We start from the raw sequence: 18,608 nt of genomic DNA on the forward strand, positions 1-18,608 counted from the left end.
TTTGACAGGCAACATTCCTGCCTGTTCATTTTGGTGTACTGCTAGTTTCCTTTTTAGACCAGAGACAACTTTTCTGATAGAGGCATTGCTTTGCTTGATGTGTACTCTTTTATCCCTCTTTTCCCTCAAATAAGTTTTTTAAGATTTTGAAATAAAAAATTTTTAAACTAGAGATGTATTAGGGGTGGGTGCACACATTCTGAAAAGCTATTCTGTGCCCAGCCCAAATTTATGGGTCAGCTTAGCATTCAGAGTTAATGCTTGAAGTGCTCTTAGCAGGAGTGAGTGCCAGCTTGGCCCTGCAACCGTGGGTGCCATGCAGCCTGCATGGCCCTGGCACCAAAATTTGTGGGTGCCTGGCCCTTCAGGGGGAATTTTGTGGGTGCTTGGGCACCCAGGGAGTTGGCATCCATGTGTCTCAGCTACCTATGAATAAATATACATCCCAAATGTGCATGGTAATTTTAAATCAGTAACCTGGACACACCTCCTGGTTTGTAGCTTGTCCCAGTCTTTAAGGTGTTGGGAGCTGGTAGCAAGAAAATGCTGCTGTAGCAAGGTCATAACTTGGCTGTTCATGATGTTGATGCTGATATACAAAATGTAAATATATGTTTGTCCCCAGGGAAAACACCTTCCTGGCTTAGGAAACCAGCCAATAGCATTTGCCACCCACACATACTTCATTGGGGCAAGCAGTTAACACATATTCAGGAGCATTAGTGCTTTCCCCCCTTGGCAATGTATTCACACTGATTTTAATTCAAGCTCCTGCACCATTATAAAAGTCTGGCTGATGTCATGTTTGTTTTGTTTTAATACATGCCGAATCTTAAAAGCAGTGGACAAAAGTAGTTGCACAAACATCTTTCTAAAAGCAGAATGTAGGAATTCTGAATATCTTCTCCACTGATAGGAATTGGATTAATAAGCCTCCGGCATAAACATAGCTTCTAGCACTAGTCCATGAAAACTGTGGAAAGTTCCATCTCTGAAGAATACCACAATAACAGAAAAATAAGTATTTCTAGTATCAGTGGATTATAAAGAATCCAAAATAATTTCCTTCATAAGGCTGAAAAACCTGCCAGGGTATGCATGTGTGTTAACTGTAACAATAAAGCAATTGGCTTTTTCAATCTACTGTACTTGCAAACAGAATTAAGATAATATATTCAAGGATCTGAAATGCAAAGACATAATTTTCAACAATTAGCAAATAAAGAAAATAGCAAAGAAAGGGGGGCAACTATATTGAAGTATAAACTTTTTTAAAAAAAAACACCCTGCTGTACTATTCCCAATAAATCTTTCTCAGAGATAAAAAGTATTTATTTTAATGTAGCAGTCCATGTACAACATGCTTCAGATTTCTGGATTTATAGTATTAGCTTTACAAAATTCTTGATATTCTGAGTACACAGAAAATCAACCTAAAATATTCACAAAAACAGGAGAAAAAAACAACCTATAATTTTTTTATTATTTTCTGGGGGAGGTAAATGAAATATCCCCCAAAGAACTAATTAAGAGTTCAAAAGAAATGCTTTATTACAACATCAAAAAAATTATTCACCACAGTCGCTTGTTCCAGTAAGCAGACTTTAAATGAGAGGTTGGCTTCGCTTATTATAGTCGGCATTTTGCCCTAATTTAACACAAGAACACTTTTATTAAAATCTCTTGCTAGAAAAAAAGATGAAACACTTGCTGTGGACAATACTTTTAATCCATAAATGGTTGTGTGGTTTCTCAGACTTGTTAAGAATATAACAGCATATAACACTAATGTACTGAACAGTGTCATCATGGGCATACAGGGATCACAGTGTAGTGGACTGCATACCTTTACATCAAATGGAAATATTGTCCATGTTACAAAACCATAGTCAAATCTAACACTTGCAACATACTTCTCTGGTAATATGGTTGTCCAGCCCAAGCAACTAAACATTACTAAATACAAATTTGTGTCCTAGGAATAATGAGAAGCTTTAAAAGAATAGGTTTTGTAGAAAGTGCTAGGGAGTAAATCCTCAGTAGGGACATTCAGAAAATCTGTTGCTCAAAGAGTATCTTTTCAAACCCTGCTGGAGGAGTGTGATAAAATTCACTGAACTGACAATCCAAAATGGCACTGTCATCCACTATAAGAAGGAAGAAGAAAATAGTGAAAAACTTGCATATATGCATACTTCACATTCAACCAGCCTTGGCAGAGACTTAACCTTTGTTTTCTTGATTAAAATACTACTTATGTTGACAAAATGCAGAACAATACTCCTGGAAATTATGATGGAGTCTAACAAAGCCTTGCAACTCAAACAACAAAAGTTAAAAGCTCACAAATCTTTGTGGCACATCAACAGCTGACCTGTTCTCATCCAGCTTGCAAAAGCCTCTCTACCTGTACACCGGAAAGCAATTCTTACACATTACAAGTGAGCAGGCGAATAGCACTTAATAACAAATTACCTTTGCATAATAAGAAAATTCACCCAGCACTACCCATTTGAGCACAAAGAACTACTTTTTGTTGTTGTTAAGGCAGGGGGAAAAGATGATGTGGCCTAAATCCCAAAGGAACCACCACCTTTGGTCCTTATGATTATGCAGAGCAATGATAAGACTCTTCCATGGTTAGAAAAGAATAGCAGCTATGGCCATCGGTCCAAGTTCTTGATCAACAAGTCTCAAGTGGATGTTCTGAAAAGCTGTTGTCCAACTCTCCACCAGACCATCCTAGAGACTACAAGGAACCTTACACTGGGGGTAAGGTAAAGGTAAAGGTAAAGGTAAAGGTACCCCTGCCCGTACGGGCCAGTCGTGTCCGACTCTAGGGTTGTGCGCTCATCTCACTTAAGAGGCCAGGAGCCAGCGCTGTCCAAAAACACTTCTGGGTCACGTGGCCAGCGTGACAAAGCTGCTCTGGCGAGCCAGCACCAGCGCAGCACACGGAAACGCCGTTTACCTTCCCGCTATAAAGCGGTACCTATTTATCTACTTGCACTTAGGGGTGCTTTCGAACTGCTAGGTGGGCAGGAGCTGGGACCGAAAGACGGGAGCTCACCCCGCCGCGGGGATTCGAACCGCCGACCATACGATCGGCAAGTCCTAGGCACTGAGGTTTTACCCATAGCGCCACCCGCGTCCCACACTGGGGGTAGGAATGTTCTATTAAAATATAAGCCCATTCTCAGAATATTGGTCTATGTGGAAAATAGGAAGCTGTGTAGTAGAGAGGTCAAAGTGTTAATAAGTCCTGAGAACCCAAACTTACCATATACCACAGGGAAGACAGTTCCTCTAATTCCTGAGGCTGGACAGTGCATATTTTTCCCATTCAAATAAACATTTAGTTCTACATGGTCATATGTAATTCCCTGTAACACAAATGTGACATTTAGACTCCACTTTTATTTATTTTACTTCTGAATGTTGTGGACATTTCAACATTAACTTCTACATTAACAGCTATAAGAGCTACAAACTTACTTTAAAAATATGAACATTTTCAGGGAGCTACTTACACCCAATACCCCACCACGTCAAGTACCCACAGCCCTGTTTGTTTGTTTTGTATACCACTCTTCATTCGAATATCACAGGGTGCTTCACAACATAAAAATACAAATGACACAAAATACATAAAAACCCACGCACTCCACCACATTGTAAAGGCCATAGATTTATTATTATGAATTAAATTTGATTGAATGTGTGCTCTTCCTTTGGCCTGAATTATGGCAACAACAGGTTCCTTTTAAGGACCTTGGGGTTCTGTATTAAAGTCCAACTTTACATAAAGACCAGCTTAACTGGACTCTGTTGTTGCAAATATAGCAGAGATTATCACATCTGCTTTGAAGTTAGCTTTGGCTTGAAGGAAACACCATCAATTCTGGTCAGATTCATATAAGCAATACTGAAAGAAACTCACCACAATATCTCCCTCTTGTGGAAGGTTGTTTGCTGGCAACCTGTTCTTCTCATCATTATTGTAGTACAGCGCTCCGTCATTTCTCAGTACTAGACTATTCACATCACACCCAAGAGGAATTTGATTCAAATTGACTTTCTGAGTCGCAACACCAATACCCCAGATTCCTGAATACATGGCGAGGGGGAAAATGGAATGGCACAGCCATGGGAGAAGTGAGAAGAGAGAGAGAGAATGTACTTTAGTGTAGTACAGTGGAAATGGGCAAAGCTGGGGGAACTTGCAAGACGTTCCCCCAGCCTTGCCCAAGTAGCTTATTTCCACACACAACTGACTGTGCTATGTCATGACAGTAGGTGAAATAATGAGCATATATTGATCAGGAAGTCAAACCAAACCTTTATCTTCCCGCCCCTGCTCAACTGCAACAGAACCCTTTTAAAAGCCCTTGCCATTTTTTTTAATGAACCCTCATCTTGAACTGGTCCCAACTACACTGAATTATGGGCAATGAGGTGCTGCAACCTGGCTCCATAAGGAAGCTGAAGGAACCCTTGGTTGCCAGCAAAGCATTTTGCAAATCAACATGGCTAACAAGGGCTCCAACTGGTTCTACTCTGACTGGCAATGGCTCTCCAAAGTCTCAGGCAATCTGACACTTTAAGTGGAGGTGCTAGGACTGAACCAGTGGAAGCCTCTCTAGGATACCTTGCACCCTTAGCAAGGAGCTGACTTCGTGACACCTCCCTGGAAAAAAATAACTTTATTGCAATAGCTACATTAGAAATTATCTTGTGAACTGCTATCCTGGTGTGAATAATTTAATGAAAACAGTAAAAGTCCTCAGTAAAACAGTAAAAAGTCCTGGTCTAGGAAACTGCCCACTAACGGTGTCTCAGTCTTATCTGGATTGAGCTTCAGTTTGTTGGCTCTCCTTCATATAAATCTATGATTCTCAGATTTGAGCAGTAAGGGGCCACAAGATGGAAGGCGAGAGGAGGATGAAGTCCCAGGGTGTGTTGCTCATGCAACAGTGGATTTTACTCAGCGATTTGAATCCAATCTGAGCAAAACATGATGAATTTTTGCGAGCGTTAACTTTTTGACTGACCTGTAGACTGGATTTTAAACTCAAAATAGCTCTTGTTCTGATGCAAAGGAGCATTGGCTAGGCAGCCTCCCGTACCACATACTCGTCGTCCATTTTTGACAATGACAACATCTGTTCCTGCAGAATTAAAAGCATCAAACTGAAACATTCTGAACTTCCATTTAAGACATGCAGCACAATTCTGAACAAGTATGTTTGGAAATAAGTCCAACTGATTTCAGAGAAACTTGCTCCCATTTAAGCAAGAACTTATTAAAATTCTTACTATCAGCAGCATGCTTGACAATAGCTGGAAGGCAGAAAGATTTACAGAAAGATAATTTGCTATATGAGTGATACCAGCAAACTTGGATAATTGCATTGATGGGAAAACTAACCCAAAAGAGAGAAACAATTTTTAAAAGACAAAACAAGTTTCAAGAGACATGTCCCCTCTTTATTGTTATTCTGTTTTTGTCACAATTTTTTTTAAAGTATGGTTAGGATTGCAGCTATGCAGCTCGGTCCTATGCCTATCTAGTCGGAACTAAGTCATACTATGTTCATTGTGTCTTTCTACCTTATAAATATGTTTAAGAATGTAGCCTTAAACTGTGGGGAAATCCTTATTTGGTGTGGGTGGGAGGAGCACAGGCTGCCACTTGGATAGAGGTTATTGTGAGGCTGCTGCTGACAAAAATTATTAGAAAATCCAAGAAGCTTCAAATCCACATTAAATTCCACCATGGACAAGCCCTGGGAAGCCAAGGGAGTTACAGTTTCTGCCCAGTCTTTATACTGTGTGATAGTGTGTTAAGGATTAGAGGTGCCCTTGAATTACTTTAATTTTAAACTGTAAAATTCTAAGGAGTTTCATTAGTCTATGAATTAAATCCATGCACTCTCCCAAAACAAGACAAGGTTGATGCTTACTCTAAGTTAATTCCAGTTAAGTATTCAAAATCCAAAGAGACTGGAACGCCTCTTGATAGAGAAAAAACAGTTCCCAGTATAACTCCAGTTCTGTCCTTAGATTTTCCTCACACTCTGTTCAGCAATAATTCACATTGTTTTATAACAGAAGGGGGCAAAAATTAGTTGTCCTATTATAATCTGCATTTATGTCCTAATCCAAGATCATGGAAACCTGATATGCGGACAGACACTCCTGGATATGAAGAAGACCTGTGGTTACTCACATGACATTTACACAATTATTTTTTATAGCTCTAGTTACAGGTAGGTAGCCCTGTTGGTCTGCTGTAGTCGAAACAAAATAATTCCCCCCCCCTTCCAGTAGCACCTTAGAGACCAACTAAGTTTGTTATTGGTATGTGCACACGAAAGCTCATACCAATAACAATCTTAGTTGGTCTCTAAGATACTACTGGAAGGAAATTTTTTATATTTTTTATAGCATTTAACATATATACACTCCAGAAGTGAATGAATCCTGATTGCTCCTACCACATATAAAAAGTAGAAAAAGCATATATTTGCAATCATGTTTTAATGTTCATGCTGTGAAAGAGGCGTTCTGAGTTGTCACACAAGGGAGCACACACAGACATCACTTCAGAGTATGAAATTCAGTAAGTGTGAAGCAGTCCCCAGGTTGTGAAATATGTTTCCCTAGAAAAAAAACGGATGGGGAAGTAATGGAAAGCAGGAGTTCCTACTTTATCTTTCAAATCAAGAGTGAACGTATCAAAAACTTACCTGCCAGGGCAGTGAAAGAAGTTATGTGCCCGTTTGTTTTTGTTTTGATTATCACTACAGTTGACATCTTTTCTTCCTTATGCAACCTTCCTAATTTCTCTTTCAGAAGGATCTAGAAAGTGTGTCTTGGATCTGTGTGGTACTGGTACATTTTTTATTTCCCTACCCCACAGTTGAGAAAATAGATGCTCAAATGACTACCCCTTTTGTTTTATCCCCATTATCTCAAACCTGCCACGGTCAGAGATAGGGAATTTCTGGCCCTCCAGATCAGATCTCCCATCAGCCCCAGACAGCATGGTCAGTGGTCAGGGATTATGAGATTCTCAAACTTGTAGTATTAATCTCAGGGTTGTGGGTTCAAGCCTCGCGTTGGTCAAAAGATTTCTGCATTGCCGGGGGTTGAGCTAGAGATGACCCTTGTGGTTTCTTCCAGTTCTATGATTCTATGAACACCTGGGTAATCACAGATTCCCTACTGCTACCTTAGATCAAAGAACAAAGTAAAGATGTGGATGAAAATAGAAATGAGATGATGCTTAGTGCTCCAGACCAGAAAAATGCAGTAGATTCAGTTTATTTGAAGTTCAGCAAAGAATTTGATTCAGTATACACTTCTGGGTTTGCCGCGGCCGTAACCCAAAGATTCCGTACTCTTGAGGTTACGCAACACGAGGTACCACTGTACACAGCCTGGTATGCAAGAGGAGTCAAGGCTGAATCAACTATTGGCATCCACTTAATTTTCTTGCTAATCAAACCTATTTTTAAATAGGATTCTGACCAGATGTTACGAGTGCGAGTGAAAGGTTTTGAACTGCCCTGAGATCTACAGATGAAGGGCAGTGTAGAAGTTAAAGAAATAAAAAATAAAATAAATAAGATAACAAGGTAGCCACTGCTCTTCTGCTAAGCTTTGGAAGAAGGCGGAAAATAAAAGGAAGAATTTATTTCCCAACTGAAATGGCAGGGTGGGTAACAATTTATGGGAGGAAATTATCGTTGTCTCTCCCAGACCAGCACCTTTTGCAGTTGAGAGAAAATATATAGCAGAAGCATTTCCCCAGGTGGGCCGTGTGTCCTCCCCTCTGGGGTGGTGGGGGGTGTTCAAAGGGTTACTCACTCTAGTCTAGCATTAAATAGTATTGCTAAAATCCACCGGCCTTTCTCAACTATGTTGTTGCTCTACAGCTCCCACCATCCCTTAGCTGTGCTGAGAGCCAAGAAATAGGAAGTGTGGGAGGCAGTGAGGCTTCGGCTGACGGGGGCAGAGAAACCTTGCCTCAGCCCCAAGGCTCGCTGCCATCGCTCTTCCCCCCGGACTGGGCCTCGCCCGCCTCCGCTTACCCATCCTGTGCGTGTCCAGCTGCACCAGCGGCATCTCCTTGAGGGCGATATGTCCGCCGCCGGCGTCTCCGCAGCAGGCCCAGCGCAGGCAGCACCACACGGGGCCGGGCGCCGAAGAGCCCGACATGGCCGCTTCTCCCGCCCTCGGCTTCTCCGCCCCGGCCTAGGCGCCCGCCCGGTGCTGCTGGCCCCGCCGAGAGAGGCTCCGCATCGCCGCCGCCGCCGCCCGCCCCGTGTCTGCGCGTGCTCGAGTCCCACACGGCCGCCCGCCCGCCCTGGCTCGGCCTCCGACGTCGCCGGGACTGCAACTCCCATCATCCCCAGCGACAAGGGCCAGCCGCCGGGGATGATGGGAGCTGTAGTCCCGGCGACATCAGGGACCCCTCCCCTCCACAAGGCTGGGCTGCGTCTCTCGACTGACTCCCCGGGGCCCCCCTTCATCTCCCGAGGCTCTTGCCCCGCGTCTGCCCCCGAACAGCCCCGTCTTGCGCCGAATCCCCACAGAAGCCCCGCGTCCCTCAGGCGCCCCCCCCCCCCCGGGGCCGAGCGTCGCCTGTCGCGTCGCTAAGCGGCAGTTTCCTTCCAGGCCGCTTTCCCGGTCTGCCCCGAAGGGGCTTCCTTGCAGAAAGGGCGGCATGTGAATTTAATACTGATCATGGAATAAATAACCCGAAGGGGTCGCCGGGGGGGTTTTGTGCCACCGGCCCCGGGGGCGGGGCGGGGACTCGGCTGCGGCTCTGAGGCGGGCAGAGGGACGGAGCACTTGTGCGCAGGCGCAGCAGCGCAGGCCCGGGCGGGCGGGCGGGCGAGGAGCCTCGAGACGGGCCTGCTGGCCTCCGGGGCGGCCGAGGCGGCTCTGCGGCTTCCCGAGCGACGGGCTGGTGAGCGGGGCGGAGAAGCGGCGGGGCTGCGCGAGGGGGGCGGTGAGGCTGCGGCGCGGCCTTCGGCTCCCTCGCTGTTTGCGCCAGGGCCCGCCTGGTCATTCGGGGGGGGGGGCGGGGCGAGGTTACTTTTACTTTTATTCCTTGAATGTGCGGGTCTCTTTATGTGGCCCAGAGGACGAAGAAAAGAAATCCCCCAGAGAAACGCCTTAAAAACACCCCCACCCGCTTCGGAAAGGCTACAGGTTATATGGGAACGTTTTCGCCTAGCGCCGAAAGTGAATCGCCGAAGTGTAAAGCTGGAAGGGAGGACCCCCGGGGTCATCTAGTCCAACCCCCTGCAGTGGGGGAATCTTTTGCCCAATGGGGGGCTCGAATCAACAGCATATAATGGGGGGGGGGAGAGAACTGCCGTGGGGCCCGTTGCCCCGGGCGCACAGTCTGCGGGCATGAAGCAGGCACCTCCCCATCCCCGTGGTGCCCTGCCTAGTTCTGAGAAAGGAAGATGAAAAGCAAATGTAGAATTTTGATAGTTGGGTATTTTTAGCAGGTGCAGAATTTGTTATCCACATCTCTTGTGAAATAAAGTATTTAAACATTCACTGCTTGGGCTGAAGGACTTAATACACCCGTAGGATGGCAGGCAAAATGCCTGAGTTTCTTAGATTGTGATCATTATACAGTATAATTCTCTGAATTCTCTCCTTTTATTACAGACCGCAATGGAGCTCCTTGAAGAAGATCTTACATGCCCCATTTGTTGTAGTTTGTTTGAGGATCCCCGAGCCCTACCCTGCTCACATAACTTCTGTAAGAAATGTTTGGAAGGGATTTTGGAGGGAAATGCTCGGAATGTAATTTGGAGACAGTCTCTCTTCAAATGCCCAACATGTCGGAAGGAAACCACTGTGACAGGGGTTAACAACCTGCAAGTCAACTATTCCCTCAAAGGTATTGTAGAGAAATACAACAAAATTAAGGTAACCTCAAAGATGCCTGTGTGTAAAGTACACAGCGGTCAGCCTCTCAACATTTTCTGCCAAACAGACACACAGTTGATATGTGGTATCTGTGCAACTCGAGGAGATCATATAAAGCATGTGTTTTGTTCTATTGAAGATGCTTATTTTCAGGAAAAACTTGCTTTTGAGACATTGTTCCAGGGTTTTGAAACATGGCGTTGTGGGGATGCACTTTCTCGGCTAGACACCCTGGAAGCCAGCAAGCGCAAAGCCCTCCAGATGCTGACAAAGGACTATGACAGAGTAAAAGATTTTTTTGAGAAATTGCAGTATACACTGGAACAAAAAAAGAATGAGATACTTTCAGATTTTGAGACAATGAAGCTTGCAGTCATGCAGGCATACGATCCAGAAATTAATAAGCTGAACACTATTATACGAGAACAACGAACCGCTTTTAATATTGCCGAAGCCTTTAAAGAGGTGTCTGAACCCATTGTGTTTTTGCAACAGATGCAGGAATTCCGAGAGAAAATCAAGGTGATCAAGGAAACCAAATTGCCTTGTCTTACTGTCAACATCAATTCCACAATGAAAGGATTTGATACAAGCCAGTGGGAACAATTTAAGCTTGCAGATGTGGACAAACTTTCTTTACCTCAGGAAAAAAGTACTTTTAACTGGGCATTTTCTTCATTGTCCTTACATAAGTTAATTGTGATTGTTTTGCTTTCCTTCCTTATACTTGCTGCCACACAGATGTTTTTTATGGACTTTCTATCTAACGGTCTCCAGCACTGGAAAATACTTATATCTGCATTTGGCACAGGTTATCTGGCAGACACAGCAGAGATGGCAGATCATGCTATCATCTACTGGGAGAAGATGACTGGTGGTGCTGCCATTCTGAGTGAAAAATGTGTAAATTACACCCTTGTGATGTTGGATAATATTGCCCAATTTATGTGCAAATACAAAATTTTGTAACTTCTACCCTTGTATAATAAAAGTATGTTCAAACTGATTACTTTGGAAGCTTCTTAAAAAGTGATTAAGCAATCATTGATGTCATTTTTCTCAGGTCCAACTACTGATACTTGGAAATACTTTGCACATTGAATTTGAAAGGAGATACCTACTTAGGTAAAAAGTGCCAATTTATCTTGTTTTTCCCAAGGTGAAAGGCATCAGTTGTGTGTACAGTATGAATCAATAGGCATTGCAGATTATGTAAAAAAATTCATGAAATACGGTATGTACATTGTTGTTGAGTTTCAACGTTAAGAAGGACACATGGGGAGAAAATGTAAGTAATAGGTTGTGAGGTCAAGTATATAAGTAATAACCACTGATGTACCAAACTTCAGAAGTACGACACATTGCAAAACAATTCCTGATGTGGATGTACATGTGAAAGAACAAATACATACTATTAACTTCTAAAAAACTGTTTCTAGTTAGACGCTGATCCTAAATATACCCTGTCTTGAAAGTAAGTCTCACTGGCTTTAAAGGTAGCTGTGTTGATCCAAAAGGGTGGAATTCAACTTCACACTTTTCCAGTTGTTCATTCCGTGCAAATACTCCAGCTTGCCAGGCAGAGCAGTAACCCCTTCCCCTGCATGTGCTGTTCTGGGGGTTCTCTCATGCTGCCAAGCCAATTTCAGGGAGTACCAGGGGCAGAAGAGGGGATAAGCCCTGTTGTGGAAGTCCTTATCCAGGGATTCTGCTGACAGGTCTGTTTAGGTGAATCTCACCCAAAATATATAATCTAAATTCATATTAGGAAAATAAATTAGGCCAACCAAATTGTTATAAAGTGGTGTGCAGTCTTTTGAATTCCTGAGAAAACTTCAGGATGGATGTTAAAAGGAGGAAGAAAAAAGGCTGCTGGTGTTGATCAGGCCATCTTAGCCTGCTGTCCAAACACTGTTCCAGAGGTTTCGATGGAGGGAAAGTCTTCCTCTGCCCTGTTCAAAACAGCTCTGTCATATAAAGTACTATATAAATTTCAAAACAGCTCTGTCCTATAAGGTACAGAAATCCTTAGTTGAAAAGTACAGTAAAAATAACCACTGATGGGAAGCTCCAAAATGGGGCATTCTGGGAGACACTGAGCCAGCTTGGGATCCATTTGTTTCTGAGTCAGACTCATTACTGTCACTTGGGTGTTGGGCCGATTGCCAGCATAGCAGGGGTCTGGAGGTCCTGGGCTGTCCAGACCCACCCACCCTCTGCCTCACTGATGGGGTCCAAAGGAAAGTAGAGCACTGTTTGGCATCAGCCTGGCTGCGGGAGTTGTGGAAGGAGGCATACAAGAAGCCATCTTGGGAGTCTTCTCCACATTTCGTAGGGTTTACTGCTTAGCTTATTCTCCCAAAGATATCCTACAAGGCAGCAGATGGTTAGGATCAGAGAGTTGTCCTGCTAGATGAGTACATTGGCTCCCTTCCCAGACTGATGAGCCCCATCTGCCCCTCACTTGCCTCTACAGCACGTGCTGAAACCACCTTGACTGTTGGACCCACTATTATTCCTGTCTGCTTAATCCACTGGAGCCCATCTTCACATGCAAGGGAAGTCCCTAATCCACAAAGGATTTTGAGACTAATTGGCTACCCCCACCTGGATTAGCTGGCAAGTTGAAGGAATTTCCTGAGTTGTGGCCACTGTCCCATGCTGACAGCTACGAGTTGCGAGTAAGCTGAGTGCAGGGTGGGGCCCAGAGGTGGACAAACTGCCCTCAAATGAACACGATATGTCCCCCACCAGAGGTACTACTCCTCCCCTAACCCCACACGTACCCAGGGTTTGGCATTTTAGTATCCTTTAGGGTGACCCGAGAGTTCTTTGAGAACTCCAATACCAAATTGCTGCTTATCTTAACAAAAATTTTGAACTTGATCCTAAGATCAGCCTTTGTCCCCAAAGTGAAATATCCACCATGTCTACTTAGAAGTAAGTCTTTACTCCCAGGTAAAGGGTTAGGATTGTAGCCTAATATAGGAATTTACAAATCTGTTTGCTTTCAGAACAGGCCTATGTAGCTCCTTGATCACAAAACTGAGCTATAGTAGCATTTGTGAATATCTGCCTCACAGATAGGCAGCTCATTTGGGTAGATTGTTGTTGTGGGTGAAGGAAGTAGGTCATGATCTGTCCTAAACTGGATGCTATTCTGGCCAGTCAGGATCTCACCAGTTGACTTTCTACATGTTTTTTTAAAATGCTTTATTTCAGTTGCAGTATTTTGGTTCCCAAGCAACCAACCCAGCCTTGTAAACAAAACTATACACTTCAGCGTTGTTGCTGGGGAATCCTGTCTGCTCAGCCTTTTTCTCCCATAACACAGGACAGGATTTGCTCTTTGCCTCTACGGATGTAGTTTGGAGACACTGCCAGAAGACACTGTTTTCCTGTGGAGAAGAGAAAAATGAACAACCAAGATGTGAGCATTTTGAATGTGGGAGGAGTGAAATTCACAACATGGCGTTCTACGCTACAGCAATTCCCTGAATCTAGATTGGCAAGGATGTTGGGTGGCAATGACTTAGAATGTAGGTTGGTGAATGGCCAGTTCTTTATAGACCGTGATGGAGTTCTGTTCAGCTATATCCTGGACTTCCTAAGAACACGACAGCTTTCTCTGCCCAGTGACTTCTCAGACTACCAGAGGCTGCAGAGAGAGGCTGATTTCTATGAAATTTACTCTCTGGCTGACCTTCTGAGTCCAGAAAGTTTGTTGAAACCAAAACTAGAGATCTTGGAAATACGATTCTTGCTCCAAGAAATGCAAGCTTTTTTCCGGGTATTTGGCTCTTGCAGCATCACTATTGGTGAACTGGCTGGAAGAATCAATGTATTTTCAGAAAAGCTTGTTGGAACAACTTGGAAAAGCCATAATGACCCTTCACAGAAGTCGTTGATTCCCCTTTCTTTGGAGAGGCCTTCCCATCATGATGTCATTTTCCAGTGTGGCACTGACTACAGTGATCAGTTTATAGCAAGGTATTTTTCTTAATTTCAAAGCTAACACAATACAAATAGCATATGTACTCTCATGCAACTCTGACAAGTTTTCGTACCTTTTCCAGACGTTCTCTTTTAAACCCTGCTTCACACAAATAGGTTCTTCCTGCTCCAACTCTAATTCTACTACATTCATCATATACCTTATACCTCAGCTGTCTGCTTTAATCAATTTCTAATTTATATTTTGGCATGTGCAATAACTAAGGCAAGACTGCTACTGATCATTTTTATTGCACTGGTAGCAGGCAAAATACCAAGTGTAGGTGTATATTATCCGGTACATGCTGGCACTAACATTTTTTTCATGGTTTTTTCCAGATATGTTTCTATAAAACCTGATCAGAGGAAATTGATTAATGGAACTAATGTGCTGGGCCTGCTGGTTGACTTATTACTCAAAGAAGGATTTCGTTTAATAAGCACTAGGACCGTCTCGGCTGAAGAAAAAATTGAATGTTATAGTTTTGAAAGAAAAAGGCAGCCAGACACCTTTTCCATTAGTATGTGCCAAACACAACAAGGCACCACTATATCACAGCCAATCCAAGTGCACAAACGGAAATGAATAATGAAGATCTTTTAAGCCGAGTGTGAAATTAACAAGGCTAAGAATTATTACAATAGCAGCACACATATTTTTGTTGTCAATATACCCTATTTGTTGGATTTCTAATACTGGATATTTGAATGGTAAATATGGAACTTTGTCTAAATTACTTCATTAACTTACAATAACCAGATACCCAATTTTATCACATCTAATGAAAAAACTTTTCTATCTACTATATTTATTTGCTTTTACCACATGCTACTGGACCTATTGCAAGGTAAATCCAGAGAAGTATACTTATCCTCACAGAGAACAAGGGCATCATGGTCTGAATGGTTGATCCGAAATAAGTGCACCAAGACATTTCATTTGCAATTTCCATATTTAGCAATCATCTTGTATCACAGCATTGCAGTAATCAGGATTATACTTCATGTAGATTTTCTGGTTAGGAAAGGAACTGAAATCTGTAATCTTTGATCTCTGGATGGAGATGCCCACACTCCCTAAGCCCACATGTTGTCCTAAAGTGCAGTGAAGGATGTTATCCTGTGATGAGTGCTTTTTAAATTTGTTTTTTGTGAAAGATTGTCATTGATAACAAACGTACATATAACGTCTCTGTTTTCAGATCATAGAGTCCTACCCACAGGTCAATTACATTTGGTGTGAGATGTTGCTGTCATAGACACTGTCAAATTGGGGGGAGAAAGATGTGGGGTTGCCAGTGGCAAAATGTGACTGGAACAATGGGAGTATCAAACACTGTTGGGGAGGCCAGGGCATGGTTGTTCGCAGTGAGTTTTGTTCATGGCAGCGTTACAGAAAACATGACTGCTCTCTTCAAACTCCAACAGCCGAGAGACAAACTCCTCCTGTGCTTCCTGTACAGCTCATATTACACTCTGAGCTAATTCTGGTGCCCTCTGCACTGTGAATTGACTGTCCCTCTGTTTCCCACGGAACAGTCCCAACATTCCCATTATGTTTTGCTTTCAAGCTACCAGCTCGCAGCCTCATTGCTTCTATATCGTAACACATACATCCTCCACCATACATCCTCCACTGTCTGATAAAACCCCTTAATCCCGATTTTAATTTATTATTTGGTAGATTTACAAAAAGAAAAACATACACTGATAAATTATAGAAAGGGGCAAGATTAGACACATTTCTGTATGAAAAAGCAAGACTCCTTGTGCTCTGTTCCCCCATTCTTCCCACTCTGGGCGGCCCTGCCCTCTGCCTGCACCAGTGCCGGGCCAGCGCCTCCTGAAAGGCTGGGCATGCGAAGCAGCCGCCTCTCGGCTTCCTCACCCGCTCTCCAGCAGCTGCCCAAGGGAGGAGGCTGGCAGCGATGGCCATAGGAGAAGCAATGGGATGCTCCCTCGCAGCCGCCAGTCGCAGTCACCACTCGGAACAAGCACCGGCTCATTTTCCTCCCTGAAATCCGCAGCAGCAGCAGCAGCACGGAGCGGGGTGCGGGTGGGGGATAGGGACTTTCCGAGATCAGATCAGAAGCTGGCGTCGCTTTCGTAATTCTGGGACTGTCCCTGGAAAATCGGATCACTTGCAGAGTATGGAAAAGGCAACCTTGCTTCAGCAGCCCATGTAATAGCTCCAACAGACAGGAGAGGCATGTTAAGCTGGATAAAGTGCCACACTCATCAGCAAATGCCCCCCTAGGTCACTTTATCTGCGCTCTCGCTCGCTCAGGTGAATTGGTTATAGCATGGCATGTGTGCAGCTAGACCGCGCGTGTCCTCGGGGCGTCTCCACTGTTATGGAAATTCTGGGTTCCCCAGATAATTTATAACTAGTTATCAAGTGGCTACTCCCCACATCCTTGCTGCCAGGGAGGCGCTTGGGGAGGGGCTGCTCTCTGCACATGCTCAGGCGCACCATCCCCGGCTGAGGTGATAGTTACATGCAAGTGGATTGCAGGACCAGCCCGCCCCTTCGTCTCCCCGAAGCCAAGCGCTGCAACCACGAGCCTCTTCAGCGGGTGAATGGCGGAGGCCAGCGATTGGAGCTCCTTTCTCGCCCCGAATCGCCATGGCTACGAGCGGGTGGCCGCCTTCCGCGGATGAATACAGCAAGGCGACTTGCCCTTTTCTTCCTGGGGCTGGTGGGACTCGCGAGTGTTTCCAAGCGAAGCCCCGTTCCCAGCCCGGTAAGAGGCAGCCACTCCCCGGGAGCAGCGGGACTCCGTAGGCAGCTCCGGGAAGGAGAAGCCGAGGGACTCTTTTCCCCCGGCGGAGGGACGCCCCCAGGCCGGCGCGCTGCGTCCCTCCTCGCCCCTCCGCCGGCGGCCAGCGGCGAGGACGCTTCCGACCCCGGCGGGCTGCGCTGGGCGAGGCCGCGCCCGACCCCGGCGGGCATGGAGGCCCCGGAGGGCAGCGGGGCCGCCGGAGGGCAGCGGGGGCCAATGACATCCACGCCCAAAGAGCACCATCCTCCTCCGGGCCTCCCCGACCGAGTGAGTGGCGACAGCCAGAGGGACCCCGGGGCCTCGCTTTCCGAAGGCCGCCCCTGCGGACCAGCCCTTCTCCGCCTCGGGAAGCGGCTCCCCAGAGGGCGCAGGGCCTTGGAAAGGGACCCTGGGAGGCATCTGGGCCCATCCCCTGCAAGGCAGCAAGAGGCGGCTGCCCCGCACGGGGATCGAACCGGCAGCGCCGGCGCTCTAAGCAGCTGAGCCGCCGCTGCCTGATGGGCGCTGTAGTCCAGCCGCGCCTGGGATTCTGCCGCCTGGGGAACGGGTCCAATTCTTTGAAGGCTCTTCTGGGCGCAGCAGATAAAGATGTCAAACGGAGCAAAAAAGCTGCCGGCTGACTTTCTGGCTTACATGTAGCAGATCTCACCGTTAACTCCCAATTAATATCTGAAGAAGTGGGCAGGCACACGAAAGCTTATACCAAGAACAAACTTAGTCTCTCAAGTGCTACTGGACATTTTTTTTATATATTTCCCAATTAATATGTAGATTTACTCCTTTTACTGCCCCCAATTAAATATAGTGGATGCACCTCACAGTATGCCAATTAAATGAAAGTCTACAATTTACCACAAGTCTTGTGTGATTTAGAGTCTTAGGTAGGAGTTGATCAAGCAAGAAAAGTTTTAGTTACAAAAAGAAGTAGTTTGTGAAACAAAGTTGGGTCGTGAGATGTGTTCTTTCAGGTAGAAGTCAACATCAATTAAACTAAATATAAGGATATTGCAGGCTTAAACACAGTTTTTCTTAAACTTCGGATGCTAAAAATCAGTTGTTACACTTCAGGTAGATGTTCAAGGTTCTTGAATAGGTGGTAAAATGCTTAACTCAGTTTCTGCTACTTCTTCCCTCTCGTTTCTTTACTTAGCTGTTATAGGTATTACAGTTAAATACTTTTGACACAGCTGCTGCTGCTGCTGCCGCTGCTTCTTTGGCAATCTTCTTTAGCCGAATAAGATTGTCTTCCATGAACACGGTTTTAACAGTGAGTCCGTAAGTGACTGTGGAGGCCAATTCTGGATCCACACGTCCTTCCACAGCGGGGACATTGGTTTCCGGACGGGAGTTGGTCACGGTGAGGATTTGCCAAGCGTGCCTTCCTCTTAGCACGTTTCTCCCTTGCGTCCTGAGTTCGAGTGTCTTCAAAGTCTATGACACCTTTGGTCAAGGCTGTTCTCCAACTGGAGTGCTTCCTGGCCAGTGTTTCCCAATTGAATACCCTGGTTCATAAGCGAGGGGCGCTTTCCCTCCGTTCCCCTCTCTTAGCAATCCCACTCCTGAGGTATTTTCAAAGAGTACACCAGACCCAGGGGGTCCCCTCCCCCTTGTTACTGGCTTAGGGGGCTTCTTGCTCCCTGCGCTCCTTCCGGGGCGAGAAAGGGCTTTGCTTAGCCTCCCGTTTGCTAGTAAATCGGAAGTAGTGTGTCCCAAAACGAGGCATCACTGGCAAGTGGGTCTGGCCTAGAAGATCTCTCCCCTCCGGCCTGGAAGGAGAGCCCGCTTTCGTCCGTCTTCCCCCATCTTCTTCTCCCTCTCCTGGCTCAGACTCAGCCCTCCAGTTTGTTCCTGTCAGAAGACTTTCCCCAGACCCTC

General features: G+C 45.2%; 4 protein-coding genes across 4 annotated transcripts in view; 3 read left to right on the plus strand and 1 right to left on the minus strand.

The window, feature by feature from the left end:
- Nucleotides 1-1,526: 1,526 nt before the first annotated feature.
- SPRYD7 (SPRY domain containing 7) lies at nucleotides 1,527-8,407 on the minus strand. Its single transcript, XM_083495099.1, has 5 exons — nucleotides 8,097-8,407; nucleotides 5,052-5,168; nucleotides 3,941-4,107; nucleotides 3,281-3,383; nucleotides 1,527-2,147 (listed from the first exon to the last, which is right to left on the minus strand). Exons 1-5 carry the CDS (start codon nucleotides 8,221-8,223, stop codon nucleotides 2,050-2,052), a joined length of 612 nt encoding a protein of 203 aa, XP_083351225.1. The 5' UTR covers nucleotides 8,224-8,407; the 3' UTR covers nucleotides 1,527-2,049.
- Nucleotides 8,408-8,833: 426 nt separating this feature from the next.
- On the plus strand, nucleotides 8,834-11,001 carry TRIM13 (tripartite motif containing 13). The gene is made up of 2 exons (XM_083495085.1): nucleotides 8,834-8,977; nucleotides 9,694-11,001. Exon 2 carries the CDS (start codon nucleotides 9,700-9,702, stop codon nucleotides 10,924-10,926), a length of 1,227 nt encoding a protein of 408 aa, XP_083351211.1. The 5' UTR covers nucleotides 8,834-8,977; nucleotides 9,694-9,699; the 3' UTR covers nucleotides 10,927-11,001.
- Nucleotides 11,002-13,372: 2,371 nt separating this feature from the next.
- On the plus strand, nucleotides 13,373-15,330 carry KCNRG (potassium channel regulator; the record flags this gene model as incomplete). Its single annotated transcript, XM_083495087.1, has 2 exons — nucleotides 13,373-13,947; nucleotides 14,290-15,330. The coding sequence occupies 2 exons, from the start codon at nucleotides 13,373-13,375 to the stop codon at nucleotides 14,534-14,536; spliced, it is 822 nt and encodes a 273-aa protein (XP_083351213.1). The 3' UTR covers nucleotides 14,537-15,330.
- A 1,277-nt stretch (nucleotides 15,331-16,607) lies between these two features.
- LOC310702438 (uncharacterized protein) overlaps nucleotides 16,608-18,608 on the plus strand; it is a gene marked incomplete at its 5' end in the record, with an annotated part of 50,907 nt that continues 48,906 nt past the window's right edge. The window contains one exon of the mRNA XM_083493913.1: nucleotides 16,608-17,000. Coding sequence (XP_083350039.1) covers nucleotides 16,608-17,000 — 393 coding nt within the window. The remainder of the gene's footprint in view (nucleotides 17,001-18,608) is intronic.

The sequence above is a fragment of the Podarcis liolepis genome (assembly GCF_965112155.1).
Source record: "Podarcis liolepis genome assembly, chromosome: 3".
NCBI classification, from domain to species: domain Eukaryota; kingdom Metazoa; phylum Chordata; class Lepidosauria; order Squamata; family Lacertidae; genus Podarcis; species Podarcis liolepis.

What these genes read in the sequence shown, in the direction of transcription:
- TRIM13 (XM_083495085.1), top strand. Translation starts at nt 9,700, where the DNA reads ATGGAGCTCCTTGAAGAAGATCTTACATGCCCCATTTGTTGTAGTTTG.
- SPRYD7 (XM_083495099.1), bottom strand. Translation starts at nt 8,223, where the DNA reads ATGTCGGGCTCTTCGGCGCCCGGCCCCGTGTGGTGCTGCCTGCGCTGG. An exon ending in GTTTAAAATCCAGTCTACAG is followed by an intron (nt 4,108 to 5,051) that starts GTCAGTCAAAAA and finishes CCATGTATTCAG; the next exon opens with GAATCTGGGGTATTGGTGTT. An exon ending in CACAAGAGGGAGATATTGTG is followed by an intron (nt 3,384 to 3,940) that starts GTGAGTTTCTTT and finishes TTTGTGTTACAG; the next exon opens with GGAATTACATATGACCATGT.